The 13,776-nt window shown below is 29.9% G+C and overlaps 1 protein-coding gene across 1 annotated transcript; it reads left to right on the plus strand.

The window, feature by feature from the left end:
- Positions 1 to 10,831: 10,831 nt before the first annotated feature.
- On the plus strand, positions 10,832 to 12,914 carry LOC121810057 (heavy metal-associated isoprenylated plant protein 32-like). Its single transcript, XM_042210951.1, has 3 exons — positions 10,832 to 11,016; positions 11,112 to 11,187; positions 11,507 to 12,914. Exons 1-3 carry the CDS (start codon positions 10,987 to 10,989, stop codon positions 12,697 to 12,699), a joined length of 1,299 nt encoding a protein of 432 aa, XP_042066885.1. The 5' UTR covers positions 10,832 to 10,986; the 3' UTR covers positions 12,700 to 12,914.
- The last annotated feature ends 862 nt before the right edge of the window (positions 12,915 to 13,776 follow it).

Consider the following 13,776-nt stretch of genomic DNA (forward strand, 5'->3'; position numbering starts at 1 on the left):
AGAGGACACGGATGGGCAAAAAGAAGTGACCTGGTCGGGCGCAACACCATCCACTCAATCGGGTGGGAAGCTTGGCTGGATAACTTACTAGCCATACCGGGTGACACGCGCAGATTAGCAAAATACTGCATCTAATCAAGTGGTTCATGGATCACGGGGTCGGGACACACTGCACCCAGCGGGTGGAGCATCCTATACACAAATTTTGTTGATAAAAACCCTTTTCTCAATGTATAAATACCCTTCTTTCATTTTATAGAGAAATATTTTTATAATTTTTGTAATACCTAGTAGTTTTTTTATAGGGTACCTTCCCATTGTTGGGTCGAGGGATCTTTGAATTCCATAGCAATGGTGACATTGTGGCTTAGCCATTAAGAAGTGTGCCTCTAATATGGTGTTTAGTGTTTACTTTGGGGTGGAGTTTTGTAAATAGTTGCTTGGATAAAATTCTTTAGTCTCCTAGGTTATTTACTCAACACTTTTCTTTTATTGCCTTCGTTAGTTTTTATGCTTTTTCCAATATTTTGTTAGTTTAAAACGTACTATTACTTTCTCCGGTAACCAATAAATCATCTTATTTCTCATTTTTATCGGTCCACTAATAAATACACATTTCTTCTTTTTTTTACTATTTTTGGTAATAAACTCGCATGGTAATAATTTTATCTCATTTATATTTTATTACTACTATGAATCACTTTTCACACTACACTTTTCATTATGTTCTTTAAAACTTATGCTCGGTCAAAATGAGACAACTTTTGGTGGATGGAGGAGTATCATTTGTGTTTTTTTATGTTGCTTACAAGAATTTATCTATTCTAGTATACATCGCAATTTAATTCTCTTATAAATTATGAAAAAAAAAATAGTCGAAATTTCTTGTCCATTTTGAGGCTCTTATTATATATCTAGATCGACACATTTAAGCCCAAATCCTTCAGACCAACACATTTAAGCCCAAAGCCCACTCGATTTGCCCCTTTTGAGGCTCTCACTATACATCCTCCTTTTCAGCCCACGACTAATACGACTGAAATAAGATTGATTTATTACTGTATTTATTCTACTAGTTTCTTTCAAATCTAGTAGTATTATTTTATTTCGTATTGTATTATGCCTGTGAAATGTTTCTGTACCCCAAAATCAACATACTACTCCATTACTTACTAAATTCAAAAAATTTAATTATATTAAGGTATTTTTATTAATGCAAAACAATAGTGACTATATGATTAGTCATTAAATTATATTTGGAGATAATTAGTCATGATGGGACAATTATCTTTTCAAAAATAAGATGGTGCATTGCATCATATATGGACTCATCAGCAATTAGACTATAATGTTAATTCACTATACTAGGCTTGATAAATCACCATCTTTCAACGACACTAATTGCAATATATCATTTCGAATCAATAATACTCCTAAAGTAGTCCAATTTATATATGGAAACACCCCATCAAAAAAGATGCCTCAACCATCATCGCATTGAAGATTGAAGTGACATTGCAAATATTTTACAAAAAAGATAAATCGTATAGCAATCTCTAATTCAAGATCAAAATAGTGGAGTAATAATCGTGTATTGGCAATAATAAAGTCAAACTCCATCAACCTTATATTGATGATTAATTGATGCAATTATGCAAACTCAAATGCTAGCTATAATATCCACAAATATCATGGAAAACAACATTCAATTTGAAATCAAGAAAATAAATCCCCCCGAATTAATATTTGTCGAGTAAAACTTCGAGCATAGGAAAATTCGATCCATGAACTGATTTTCCTATTTTCATTTTCTTTATATTCTATTAAATTGTTGTTTTTATTCATTTTCTTGTTTTGGCCTTTTCCCTCTTTTTTTACATTGTTGTTTTTATTTATTCCTTTTTCGATTAAAAATATATGCTTTGTACATGTGTTCTTTAAATGAGACTCTTAGTATTAATTTTAAAAACAATTTATTCATGTTACTAATATTCAGTTTTCAAAACAAATTTATAATAATATACTACTAAAATTACATAAATAATTATGTGTGTATATATGTAAAAATGTGTCGTAAAAATAGAATTATGATGGATAAATTCTACTACCTCATACTAGAGTACTCCATATTTGGATATATTCCTTATTGAAGTAGATTAGAGAAATTTTGAATGTATAACACATGAATTTTTTTTCCATTTTCCACCATTAATGACCTCAAAGAGAGAAAGGGAAATAGAAAACTGAAAAGTGAAGAGCTTTTGTTGGTTTCGATTGGAAAGGGGCCCTGGCATGTGTTCTTTTCAATTTTCTTGGCATTGTTCAAACCTACTTTTTCTGTCCAAAGTAGATTTTGAGAGCGTCGAAAATGGTTGGAATGTCTCATCACACTTCTCGTATTGGTTCACCAAAATTAGTCAATTATTGTGAAATTTTTATTGAATTATTAAGATATTTTGGTGCCTTATTTATCCAAGTACTACTATGTCTTTTTCTTATTGGCTTAGCAACAAATTGCACTGATATTATTGCATGATTAATACTCCAAGTATAGTATTTTAGCTACTTGTTTGATCAATGTAATTTTCTAGGAAAAAAGATCAATTAATAATTGCACCATCTTATCTTGCATAAAGTTGAAGTATGATGTACATTGACAGTCAATGATTTATTAAGGCCGTAATATCAATAGTTTATGCGCAATTTGGAGGGCATGCTTTGTTTTTAATTTTTTTTATTTATAGAAAATTCATAAATTTGATAGACTCGAATCCAAAACTTTTGACTCCATACATTACCGTTTTACTACTAACCCAACACTCGCAATCATTTTCATTATTATGCTAATTTAGTTATATGTATATTTCAATAAAATAGTTTAGTTAAAAATAATTTAACAAAGCAGAATTGTAACCATTCGTTTTAATCTGAATTTACTTTTACTTTCGATTTATAATTTGAACCATGTAAAAACTCTTTTATCCCTTGAGTGAAGCGGGTTTTTTTACTTGATTTCATTAAAATTGGTAGTTTTGCATTTTGCTTATGATTATGAGAAGTGGACTGTATCACCCTAACCCATTCACACAAAAACTATTATTAAAGATAAACTACAAAGCACACTAAATATATAAATTCGATTAATAATGATTTGTGTCATCAACAATAAAAATTTTCTGAAAAATGTTTCCCACTTTTGTTTTCATTTCAGAAAACACTCAAAATTGGAGATACAAATAGAATTAACCTTACAAATCAATGTACGTCTTCTACATTAATTTAGTGTAAATAAACCAAATGATTGTCCATTTAAAAAAAAATTGTTAATTTATTAATATTAATATTAATATTTATACTGTTTGGCAAAGATGCCATTTTATTAATGAATGTTTCCTTTTCACAAATTTGTACGAGTATATATAAATGATACCACATGATGTAGTTGAAGTGTCACATGGTGGTATCAATTATTCTTAACTTGGGTCATAGGTCCACATTAATTTCTGGATCTTACTCATATTAATGATGACGATGTAGCCTTTTCTATATATATGGCCCATTTCCACCCTTATCATAAATGGATATTTTACACTTTTTTTTTTATTTTGGAGTGAACTATAATATCTTTCTTTCCTTTTAAAAAACGCACATGATAAATTTTACTGATAAAAGTTGGAATAATTGTGAAAACATTACGATCCAGAGGCAAAATTTTATTCAAATAAATCAAATTTGATTTTCCACTGGAAAAGGGGAAGATTATGTAACCTTCCTTCACAAATTATTATCTAGATTTATATCATTTTTATAATTTAAGCATGTGATAAAAATAATACTGCTACAAAATGTTTGCATTTGAGCGAAAATGCGAAAGGGTTACGTTTATTTTACCTTTAAATTTAGTTGTTTATGTAACATGCAGTATACAATTATATATATGGAGTACATACTATCTATAAAATAGTTTCTCAAAATATGTAAAAGAGAAGTATTGAGGTCCCTCTATAGTCTATACTCTATATCAATGTGATGGTGCATTTTGCAAGACAACAACTTCACAACTGTAAAATAGTACTCATGACTCAATTTCTTGTTAATAGAGACATTTCTTTTCGGCATGAAGTTTAAAAATAGTGTGTTAAATGGATGGTGAAAAAGTATGAGATAATAAAGTTAGATAAATGAAGAGATAATAAAATAAAAGTGAAAATTACTTTTTATTAAAAATAGAAATGACTCAATTAACGTGGAACGGAGGGAGTACTTAGGTATATCTATCAAATTATAAAGGTTTAAATTAAAGTTGAACAAGTCTTATTAATAACAAGATTAAATACTAATTTCATGAGTCTAATATCAAACAATTATGATTGGAGAAATCATAATTGTGATTTGTTTAGGAGGCGCCCTAATTTTCTTTTAGTTTGATTGACTTATTTTCTTTTGACATAAGACCCATCTTTTATGACGAACTAGTATCACACCCGTGCTATGCACGGTTCATTTTATTTACTTCAAAATATGAAATATTGATTTGAAATAAAAAATAATATTATTATATGGGTTAAAATCATAAATTATTATAAATGTATACGATAATAAATTTTATTGGCGTATAAACATTACGTATTCTTTATATATCTATTTTATAAAAAATTAGTATTAAATAGTTTAATGATTCTAAATTCTAGTTGTGTCATTTTATTTTATTTTGTCTCAAATAATATTTATTTGTACAATTTTATTAAATACAAATCAGTCTATTTACACAAAAAATACCTATAACTTATCATTTAATGTTTTGCTTTTATTGATATTGACTATGCAAAATGTCTATTTTTCATTATTGTCACAAAATTTAAGAGTCTTCCATATATTAATTATTACATAAAATGGTTCCAATGACATTCAAAATCAAAACAAAAATAATTATGATATAATTTTAAAATAGTTATAACATCACCAAATTATTTCTCACAGACTTTAACCTTAAAATGGTCTTAGATATACAACGTTTTTGCAAGTTTGAGTACATAACATTGCAAGTATTAAATATGTATGGCGGTATGGTATATAAAACTATACTTTGCAAGTTTGGGTACATAAAATACTTTTAGTAGATCCACAAAATATTTGTTGTATCCGAAAAAAAGATAAAAATATGTGGTGGATTTACAATGAAATTATGGAATCATTCTAGTATATTGTTTGTACTAAAATTATGATAATTTACTAAATGAATATTTTATTTAAATAAACTACTTTATTGTTGAACATTTAGTAGAAACAATTTATTTTTCCAATAGTATAGCACATATTCACAATTAAACATTTTTGCAAGTAAATTAAATTGATGTCACACACATAATTCTAGACAAATTCTTCAAAAATATTTCCACATTTACTTTTCCTAATTATCAAAAAGTTAAAACTTTTTAACTTTCTCAATTTTGATAAATTGTGTAGAGATAGCACGTTTTAGGGATGTCCCAATTCTCTTAAAATTGTTCGATAAAAATTTTTAACCAAATACTGGCGATATTCTAACTATTACAATTAAAGGAAAAACAACCGTAATTGGAATGAAAATTACAACGGAAATAATAAAAAAAATCAAACTATAAATCGAGTCGATGGAATACTTCTTTCCACAAGACAAATTATGTTGTTCTAGGCACCGACAAAGTTGATGAAGCTCCGAGAATCAAGCAATATAGTGATCCTAAAATACACAACAAAATGTAAAGAGTTTGAGAGATGAGGGTGAATGTTTTTATTGGTGTGTAATCCATATACAACTTATACTTTTTATAGGCACAAAATAAGAATATAGAAAGACATGAAATTAAAACACTATAAACAATAAAATTAAGGTAATGAATGTTATAAGAAGTGAAAAGTCAAAGGGCTCCCCATGATCACAATCCATTACTCACGCCATTTGATGGAGTGTGATGACAATAGAAGTAAAACTAAAATTGAGGAATATGGATTTTTAATGAGCTTACTATTTAGGGTATTAGTTACTGGTATTTTAGTTTTAAACGTTTATGTAAATGAGTTATAATTATTTGACCTTTCAAATAATAAAATTAATTTTAATTGATATATAAATTTTAAATTAAAATGACATTATTTTAAATTTTTTTAAAACTCCCCTTTTATATATGTATGTATAGATATATTTTAAATATCCAACAATAATAACTATTTTATAAAATTATTTGAAAAATAAGAACATTTTTTTGTAAATTACTAAAATATACCAAAAGACTTAAAATTCCCAACTTTGTAGCATATGAAATGTAAAATTAATTTAAGATATTGTTTATCAAAAGCTATAATTTAAGATTGCATTGGTGAGACACTTCCTATTAGAGCTTCATTTCATTGCAATATAGTGACCCTATACACTGAAAAACCCAAACACTAAAACCTAAATCTTAAACCCATAACTTTAAAATATACTCATCATGACTAACAAATGAGCCAAATATTAATAAAATTATCCCTTCGTCCCAGTTCAATTTTACTTTGTTGATCACTTATTCTATTGTGGGGGTTTTAAATTTGTATTCGGTATCTTACACTGGGTCGGCCTACTTGATAATACTTACTGATAGTAGAGGTTTTTTTACCTGAAGCTTGGCTGTAAATCTATAACTGAAGAACTATCTTAAATAAATTGACCATCATCAATTTTAATGTTTAAGATTTGATATGCCAATATCATCTATGTTATTTTACTTTAAAACCTTTTAAAATTTTTCAATTTTTATTAAAGAATTCTAATGTTAAAAAGTAAGCATCATGTAAATTATATTTATCTAATGTCCATTTATTAAAGAAATACACTTTTAATTTAATCGATGCAATTATGGACAAAAGTTATAAAACTGCATTGTTTTGACTTGCAAATTTTTTTTTGTTCTTTTCTTTTTTTTCATATCTTGATTATAGTGTATATTTATTAAAAAACAAACACCAGACATTGTGAGTGTTGAGAATTCAAGAGAAAAGATTTATAGGGATGAGTATTGTTCATTTAAACGCATAATATATAATTGCGAGAATTAATGTGGCAACCACAAATTTCTAATTATTAGTCGTGTTGTTGTTTTTTTAATTGACTTTTGGGATGATTTGCACATAAAAGAGCCATAGTTATTATTTAAAAAAAATTAACGACAATTCAAATACTCCTAATTAAATGATATGGCTAGATATCAATATTCCAAGAGTTTTTTTAAAAATGGCAGACTAATCTAACTTATCTAACTTATATAATAATGCCAATCAACTAATAATTGATTAAGAAAATGAAACTAATAAAATTATCCTGGATGATTTGGAAACGCTATAATGTATATATATTAATTGTAACCGTCAGAATTTATTACCATGTATGTTTATGAAAATAAAAGAATTGTTCAACGGAAGGCAACATATATATTATAGTGTTTATTCTTAAATGTCTAGATTATAGTATCTAAATGATATATTTAAGCTTAAATGGTAATTCCATAAATACCCCAAAACTCATCTTTTATATATGTATAAATGAGATTGACAGATAACATTAAAATATGTATTATTTTTTTATATGTATTTTTATATGTTCATTAGTTGTTTTCTTCCTATCAAAATCTCGACAAAACTACTAATATGAACCGAAACTATTTTGCAAATGCACCAAATTTGCTTCCTCCTTCTAGGCATTGGCGGACCTACACGAAGACCACATGGGCATAACTTAAGCCTTTGTTATTTTGTCACTATTATTTTCTATTTTTTTAAAATTTATCTATTGTGTAAATTTTTAAGCAAAAAACTTTATCAAAAATTTGACTTATTCAAAAATATTTTCCAAACGAAATTAAAAAACATAACTATTTACAATCGAGTTTCTAAATAAATAATCCCCCTGTCTCTTATTAATTTACACAAATTTTTTTTTGATTAGTTCCAATTAATTAGCATCCTTATCTTTTTTGATATTTGATAATAGATCCTACGTTCCACTATCTCATTTAACTCACATTTTAAGTAGGATTTTCATCAACTTTTTCAAATCACTTTTCATCATAACTATAATAATTAATGTAAAATTTTGAACTTCTAAGGAATGAGGGCATAACAATATGATATGACATGATATTTAGATATGTAGTGAAACATATAAAAATAATGCTATTATTATACTCCATTCGTCCCAATTAAGTTGGTATAAAACTATTGGACACAAAAAGAAATTATGTTGATTAGATTATATGAAAGTAAAATAAAATAGGAAAGAAAAAAGTACTCTCTCCCTTCCAACTAAATTGAGGTCGTATTCCATTTTAGGATGTCCTAATTAAGTTGAGTCATTTCCTTTTTTTGATTAAAAACAAAACGTCGAATCACTCTTACTTTTTTCTAACACCTACTTTACTTTCTCTATATCTTTATTAATTTATTCATCTCTCATATTTTTCAATACAATTTCTTAATCTCCGTATCCAAAAAGTTTTGTATCAAATTAGTTGAGAATGAGGGAGTATGAGAAATAAAGAGAGAGTAAAGTAGATAATGAAATAAAGTAAGAGTGATGAGATGTTTTTTTGTTAAAAGGAAAAAATGACTCCATTTTATTAGGACGTTCCAAAAAGAAATATGAATCAATTTAGTTGAGAATGAGTGAGTATTAGAAGTATTCCGTACAAATTATTGGTAACATGAAGTACTTCATAATTTGGTGGTAGCGGTGTTAAATATTTATACGTACATGTTGTATAAGCTATAGCTGTCAGTGATCAAATTCCAACCTGTTTCCACATTCATTTGAATTTCTTTCATAATTCATGCTTTTTTTATTAAATTATTATTTGGCATATATTAAGCCGACACAAATAAAATGTAGAATAAAAAATCTCTTTATTGGGATGGCTGCTGTCCTGCCTTCTGCCCAACTCCAGTCGCTTTCTTCTTACCCACTTTCATAAAGTTGCAAAATTGTCTCTACGCACCAAATAATTTTAGTAATTTGAGATGAACATGCTCTGATAAATAATTTCAATTATTGTGCTATTTCATAGTACTGCTTGTCAAATTTATAATCATACTTGTTATCCATCTTTATAATTCGGCGAAGAGTTTTTAAATTTTGGTAAATATTGTGTCAGAAAAAAATTGAAACTCATTAGATTCACATAATGAGGTACAAGAAATTTTAGAGAAATTGATTTGACATCCAATCCACTAATTAGTTATATTTCCATCACGCATTCAGAATTAGAGCAGTCACGTCTTCTTTAATTTTTAAATTACCTTTTGACGATCTCGATACCTTTTGGATTTTTTAGAATTTTTGGAAAAGAAGTTAATTGGAGAATTTAATTTTAGGAGTATTTAGAGTAAAAACGTACGAATAGTGTAATATTACTCTAAAATGGCTAAAAAGACGACTTATATGCATAACCAAAGTAATTAAAATGATTTATTAGAGGCATCGCAGTGATTGGCCAAAATACACTATCATTTCGAATTGACTGAGATTTTTTTTTTGCAATTTGGCCGGAAAATATTTAAAAAAAAAAGAAAAGAACTTGCTAAGCATAAGTTAAAAAAAATTATGATATAAAACACCTATTCTATCATGCAGAAGCTAAATATTAAGATTCTCTTGGTATAGTGGCAAGTTCTTGATACTTCCTCCATTCGTAATAAGAATCTTATTTTGTTGAGATGAATTTTAAGAAATGTAAAGGAAAGTGAGTTGAATAAGTTAGTACTATATGAGTCTCATTTATATATATTAGTTTTATAATAAAATGTGAGTGAAATAAGTTGGTGGAACGTGGAGCTTACTTACCATTAATGATAAAAGTGAAATATGAATTTATTATGAGATTGACCAAAATGACAAAATATGATTTTTATCATGGGACAGTGGGAGAGGGAGTACAATTTTAAAAATCAGTCAAATAGATTACTTATAAATTATATATTTTCTTTAACTATCTTATGATAAAAAAAAATTAGGTTATACTGTTCATATGCATTTCTATTAAGCAATGTCTTTTTTTTATGAATATATATGTTAATCGAGAATAAAATTAAAACTCGTTAGATTTCAAACTGAATTTAAAGTTATTTATCAAACCAAAATCTCCACATTTTATAGTTTTTTCTAAAGTCATCCTTGTATATTCTCTCCAATTATTTATAATGTCAAATGGGAGTACACAACATTGAAGTGTGTAAAACACGAGACACGATGAGATTAAATTTCTTTGTAGATACACACTCATAGATGAAAAAAAATACTCCTACTTAATTACTCCATAATTTAATTTCTTTTTAGGTAGAAAAAAAGATGCATATAATTTAATTTGATAGATTTTGGGAAGATTAAATGGAAAAGAAAAGTTAATAATTGCAGAATTGTTTTCCCATTTAAATGTGGATAGATGAAAGCAAATGGCAATGAAACACTCTGCTGCTTTTGCTTCAGTCAACAGCAGGTTTAGCATGTTTTAAAACTTCACACAAAACGGCAAAGAAATCCCGTGCCACTAAAATATGGTTATATTAATAACCTTATTTTAAATTTAAATTAAAGCACACACTAATTATATTTATGGTTAAAAAAAATAAAAAAATTATACACAAATCATAAATATATGATCACAATATTTTCATGCACTATATGCATCCATATATTTTAATTAAATATATAAATAAATCTATTTTTTTTTCAAATAAACTAATTTTTAGTCATACAAAATTTGGTGACTTGCATTGGTGTTTCTCTCTCTTCTTTATCAATGGCCGGTGCTCGGTAAAATACATATCTCCATAAATATCTCTTCCTTTATCGCATTTCAACCATTCTCTCGCTTGGAGAGAGTGAGTCGGTGAATAGTTTCTTTCAGACAAGTTCCTCTTTTTAAGAAAAGATTTCCCCTGTCCTATCGATCCATCTTCTTCTACTCCTAGGTCGCCATGAGCAAACAGGATATGTTGAAGGTTCAGGTACTTCTTCTACTTCTTCTACTACTAGTAGTACTAATTTATGTTTAATGCTCTCTCTCTCTCTCTCTCTAAATTCAGCTGTTTCATCTGTGCAGACATGTGTTCTAAGAGTGAATATACACTGCGAGGGGTGTATGCACAAGGTGAAAAAGAAGCTGCAGAAGGTTGATGGTATGTTCTTATTTTGATTTGTTAGGGTGAAAAATTATATGATTGTTTTTTTAAAAAAAATTATAAATTGATTTTATTTAGTAGGAGTGTTATTTTGATTTCAAGGATATTTGGTTGAAAAATTATTTGATTGTTTTTAGAAAAAAATGTATTCTACAGTATTTAGTGGGAGTGTTATTTTGATTTGAAGGAAATTTGGGTGAATTTTTTTTGATTGTTTTTATTAAAAAATGTTGAGTGTATAAGGTGATTGTATTTAGTAGGAGTGTTATTTTAATATGAAGGGAATTAGGGTGAAAAATTATTGGAAAAAATGCAGGAGTGTACAAGGTGAGTATAGATGCGGAGCAGGGGAAGGTGATGGTGTCGGGAAACGCGGATCCGGCGAGCCTGATCGAGAAGCTGGAGAAAGCGGGCAAGCATGCCGAGCTGTGGGGCCCGCAGAAGGGCGGTGGAGCGATGCCGTTTCAGATCTCTCAGGAGCAGCTGAAGAAGTTGCAATTGGATAACTTCAACAAGAACAATCAGAAGAAGGGAAACGACCACCACAGCCAGATGAAGAACGGATTCGTTGAGCTTCCTTTTAAGAAAGGAGGCGAGAAAGCTCCGGCCAAGGAGCAGAAGGCGGTCAGATTCGAGCTGCCGGAAGATGAGGATGACTTTGATGATGATGACTACGATGATGATGATGATGATTATTCCGATGACTTTGATGAGGATGAGGATGATTTCGAGGATGAGTTTGAGGATGTGAAGCATAGTAAGCCACTGAAAGGGGGAGAGAAGCCGAGTAAAGGGGATAAATTGGATAAAGGCGGTGGTGGTGGAAAAGAGGGGAAGAAGGCTAAGAAGGGCGGCGGCGGCGGCGGGATTGATATGTTTTTCAAAGGAATGTTGAGCAAGGCCGCCGGCGGAAAGAAGGGAAAATCGGACAAGAAGGGTGAGAGCAAGAAAAAGGATGGCGGCGGCAAGAAGGGTGGTGGATTTGAGTTGGGAGATGCTAAAAAGGGGAAGAAAGATGATGATGGTTGGAGCAAGAAAGGTGGAGACAATTTCCATGGAGGTAAACAGCAACAGCATGGTTTTGGTGAAATGAAAGCCAACCATAAAGGAGGAGGCGGAGGCGGTGGCGGTGGAAGGAATATGGAGATGATGGGGGGTTTTCCGGCGGTGGCGGGGATGCCTGCGATGAATGGTAGCCGCTTCCCGGGGGCGGGACAGGGGAATCCGTATAGCCAGCAGCAGCAGCAGCAGCAGCAATACATAGCACAGATGATGATGATGAATCAGATGAATCAGCAGCGCGAGCACGGTCATGAGGCGGCCTATCATCCGATGGCGAATGCAAGGCTGCCGCCTCCCGCGCACATGGGCTACGGACAGATGCAGCCCATGGGGTACGGAGGGCCGCCCCCGATGCATCCCATGGGATATGGGCCGCCGCAGCCGGCCACGGGGGAGTATGCTCATATGTTCAGTGATGAGAACACTGATAGTTGTAGTATCATGTAAATTTTTTGGTTGTGTTTTGCCATGAATTAGTATTATTATGATCGATTGTTATTTTTATCAAGTTTTAATGGTATGCAGTAGTAGGGTTGGTTAGTTCTTGGTTTTATGAGGAGGAAATGGGATATGTTTGATTTGAATGTTTGGTCAAATATTGTCCGTGACAGCATGGAATATTTTATGGCAAGAAACAGCAAATGTTTTGGATTGTTGCATTATTTATTTTGTTACAGCTTTACTTTGGATGGATTGCTGAATTCTGAAAGAGATAGTCCATTTATTTGGTTTTGTGCACATGCAGGATTTGGACGTTGGGATAGTTGCTTTCTTTGCTGTGTGTCAGTGTGTGTTTTCTTTTTTGTTTGGATCTGTGTGTAGTGTTTACCTCTACTCTTTAGACTATCAATTTTGACTTGGGAAGTAATTGAAAATACTATACTCCCTCGCTCCAACTCCAAGTAATTAAAAATATTATTCTTTCTATTTTTTTTCTCTTTTACTTTATCTTTTTCACTTAATTTACCAAACAACATTACATAAAAAATCCACTTAAAATGGGACAAAGGGAGTATTACTAATACTACTCAACTAGTCAATAGATTATTGCTTAATCCAGTAATTAATACACAGTCAATATAGCTTATGGCATAATCCAATATTTTATTACAGGTGATTGGATCTTAGCAGACATGCTATGCGACTATGCCAGAGATTTAAAATAAATACTCCTATAAAACAGAATATGAATTGAATTTCATGAAGACGCAAATATAATCAAGAGATAAGATATACTGTCCTCCACCCCACCACAAAATAAAATTATTGAAAACAAAAAAATAGTATTATTGTTATAATAATAAAATGCATTGACTGAGCAGTCTGATCCAACTAGTTGGGATCACAGAAAATATGATAAAAGACAAGCTGTAAAACTCCAAACAATTTCAGGAACCCAACTTGGTGTATCTTTGTTTATTAACAAAGTTCCATTTCAATTTTTTATGTAACATTGCTAGCAATTTTAATTGGAAATTTACAATTTTCATCGGGTGTCGTGTCGAGTTTATTTATTTTGCTAAT

The sequence above is a fragment of the Salvia splendens genome, chromosome 6, assembly GCF_004379255.2.
Source record: "Salvia splendens isolate huo1 chromosome 6, SspV2, whole genome shotgun sequence".
In the NCBI taxonomy this organism is placed as follows: Eukaryota; Viridiplantae; Streptophyta; class Magnoliopsida; order Lamiales; family Lamiaceae; genus Salvia; species Salvia splendens.

Coding starts and splice junctions, on each gene's coding strand:
- LOC121810057 (XM_042210951.1), top strand. CDS start 10,987: ATGAGCAAACAGGATATGTTGAAGGTTCAG. Junction 11,017..11,111: donor AGGATATGTTGAAGGTTCAG/GTACTTCTTCTA, acceptor TCATCTGTGCAG/ACATGTGTTCTAAGAGTGAA. Junction 11,188..11,506: donor GAAGCTGCAGAAGGTTGATG/GTATGTTCTTAT, acceptor GAAAAAATGCAG/GAGTGTACAAGGTGAGTATA.